The sequence below is a fragment of the Emiliania huxleyi genome (assembly GCF_000372725.1).
Source record: "Emiliania huxleyi CCMP1516 chromosome Unknown EMIHUscaffold_1701, whole genome shotgun sequence".
NCBI classification, from domain to species: Eukaryota; Haptophyta; order Isochrysidales; family Noelaerhabdaceae; genus Emiliania; species Emiliania huxleyi.
Genome location: NW_005200878.1, coordinates 2,445 through 5,132, shown reverse-complemented (window position 1 = coordinate 5,132; position 2,688 = coordinate 2,445). Strand labels below are relative to the sequence as shown.

Below are 2,688 nucleotides of genomic sequence, written 5' to 3'. Positions count from 1 at the left end.
GGAGATCCGGAGAGATCTGGAGAGACATGGGGAGGCCTGGGGAGGTCTGTCACCCGTGCGGCTTAGTGAGGAGCTTGTAGGGGTCCTTCGGGTCCGCCGCGAGGCGCGCGTCGTTGTCCGCGAGGCAGGCGACCTTCTCCTGCCGGACTATGGTGACCTGCCCCGCCCTCATGCCGAAGTTTGCGTTTGCGTCCAGCAGCGCGCGGGTCTGCGCGTCGGTGTCCCCCTGCAGTGCCGGCGGGCGGCGGCGCGTGGGTGCGAGGGCGCGGACGGGAGGCGGCGCCCGGCGGCGAGAGTGGGCGGCGCGGCGCCGCGCAGCGCGGCAGGCGCCCCTCACCGAGGTCATGATTGCGAGCGGCAGCGGCGCGCCGCTCCCTTGCAGCGCGAGGATGTGGCGGATGTAGAGCTCGAGGTAGGTGGTGCCGGTGGTCAGCTGCGTCGGGAGCTGCACCTTGATCCCCGAGTAGCCCAGCCGCTCGCCCAGCCCGCCCGCGACCAGCACAAAGCCGCACCCGCCGCCGCTGACAGCCGCCATGCCGGCCGCCTCAACCTCGTCAAACTCGGGCGTGCCGTACGCGACGGTCTCGCCCACCGGCACGCTCGGCGTCCAGCCCTCGAGCGGGTTGACTCCAGCCTTGGAGTCGGCGAGCAGCTTGCGGCCGTTATCGACGTACGCCTTGAGGCCGCCCGGGTACGAGGCGTCGAGGTCCTCGATCTGCTTGTAGAAGCGCGACTCGTCGGCCGCCGATGGCTTGGAGCCCCAGCCGTCGAAAAGGTGCGTTTGGCCCAGCTCTTGAAGGAGCGCCTTCTTGGCCTTGGACATCGCGGATCTCTGTGGCGTCCTGCCCGGCGGCAGCGTCAGCAAGTGCAAAGAAGAAAAACGATTCTCGTTCTTCACCTTCCTACATACACACAGGAATAACTAGCCTTGCCACGACCTCGAGCCGCCGAGTGCGTATCATATCCGAGAGAGCCCCCCTGTGCCCTGTGCGGCCCTGTGCCCAGCACTCTCCGCGCCATATGTGTCTTCCGCTCCTCCCTCTCCTCTCCCCAGCCCCTAGGCCCTAGCTTGGGATGTCCGTCTACTTTCTTTTCGGTACCATCACACCCTCACACCCGCAGATGAGGGCTCGGCTCCACGCGCGCGGGCGTTGCGGCGGCACGGCTTGCCGGTGACGCAGTCGACGCCACAGCGTCATGATCTGGACGGTGGCTTTGGACAACGCGTCGCGACCCACGGCTCACCGTCACGAAATCAAGACGTAGCAGTAGCAGGCCCAAGACTGATCCGGCCAGCAGGCTCAGGGCTGCTCCGCTGGCGAATGCGACGGCGAGCTGCCATCCTCTATCCCCCCACCACGAGGAGCCTTGCACATCACGCGAGTCGCACTCAGCGCGGGCGGCCGAGGAGTTGAACGAGTAATCGACGACAGGTGCAGGTCGCGACGACGCTGGTGTGGTTGGTGCCGGCGAGCCTGTTGGTGGCACGCTGCACCACGGCGAGCCAATCAGCGAGTCTCCGGCGGGCAGGTTGTGAGGCGGTGGCACCAGTGCGGGCGACTCGCACATTCTCGGGTAGCCGCCATCCCGACAGACACGCGCCCGCTCTGCTGCGTTGCGTGCAAACCGCACGCCGAGCGCCTCAGCGTGCGGGAAGAGCGCCGGTGCAATGTAGTGGTAGACGCGCGCCGATGCAAAATTGTCGGATGGGAAATGCAGGTTGGCTTTAATGCGGTGGTCGGCCACATCATTTGCCATACGCACGAGGCTCTCGACGACGTGTGGCGCGCCGGCGAGCCAATCGATCCCGCGATGCACCGCGAAGAGGTCCTCTATGATGGAGCCGGCGAGGCAGTAGGCTTGCAGCGCGTGGCCCGATGGGAGAGACGGCGTCCACGCACTCTGCGAGTCCGTCGTCGCGAAGGCGAGCGGTGAGTCAAGGAGCGTCTCGACCACCCATGGCCGCGTCCGCTGAAATGCATCCTTGAGGCGAGACACGATGCTCGTGCACGTGTCAAATGTGTCGTACGTGTATGGCGCCTGGAACCAGAAGTTCCAGTCCGGAAGCGAGGCATTGCCCAGCGTGCGACCAATCTGATCTAGAGGCCCGCCGAGGTGAAACGCTCCCTCGATGGTGCTGGCTGTGAACTCGTCTGCGTGCATGTGGAGCGCAAGGTGGGTCACGTTTGGCCAGGTGCTGCTATAGAACACAGGTTCGTCCCGAAACGGCTGCATCTGCAGTATTGTCTCCAACTCCGCCACGTATAGCGTACGTGCTTCCGCAGAATCACGCGGTGGCAGGAGAGGTGCAATCAGTCGATACATCTCGAGCATCGACGCGTCAAACTGTGCCTCCTTGCCTTGAAATAGTCGACGAACCGCTGAAGGCCGGCCGCCGAGTCTTGCTTGGTGCTTGGTCTCCAAGCCTTTCATGCTGTCCCAATGCGTGGGCAGCTTGGCACCTCCGCCACTCGCAAACCTCCCCCATAACGGCCACGTCTGCGATGCCGGATTGGCCGGTGTGCAATCTGGTGCGTCCAGCAGAGGCGGCTGCATAACATAGCGTGTGAGGTTCGCGAGACCGATCACTTCTGCGATCGCTGCCATGGGCGTGGTGGCGCGGTGTGTGGTCGACGAAGACAATGTTCCTAGGGAAACGAGACACGGATGTGCGACTTGAGCGCATGT

General features: G+C 64.8%; 1 protein-coding gene across 1 annotated transcript; it reads right to left on the bottom strand.

The window, feature by feature from the left end:
• Positions 1–49: 49 nt before the first annotated feature.
• On the bottom strand, positions 50–823 carry EMIHUDRAFT_253414 (DP-N-acetylglucosamine pyrophosphorylase; the record flags this gene model as incomplete). The annotated part of the gene is made up of 2 exons (XM_005784272.1): positions 50–226; positions 338–823. The coding sequence occupies 2 exons, from the start codon at positions 821–823 to the stop codon at positions 50–52; spliced, it is 663 nt and encodes a 220-aa protein (XP_005784329.1).
• Positions 824–2,688: the final 1,865 nt, after the last annotated feature.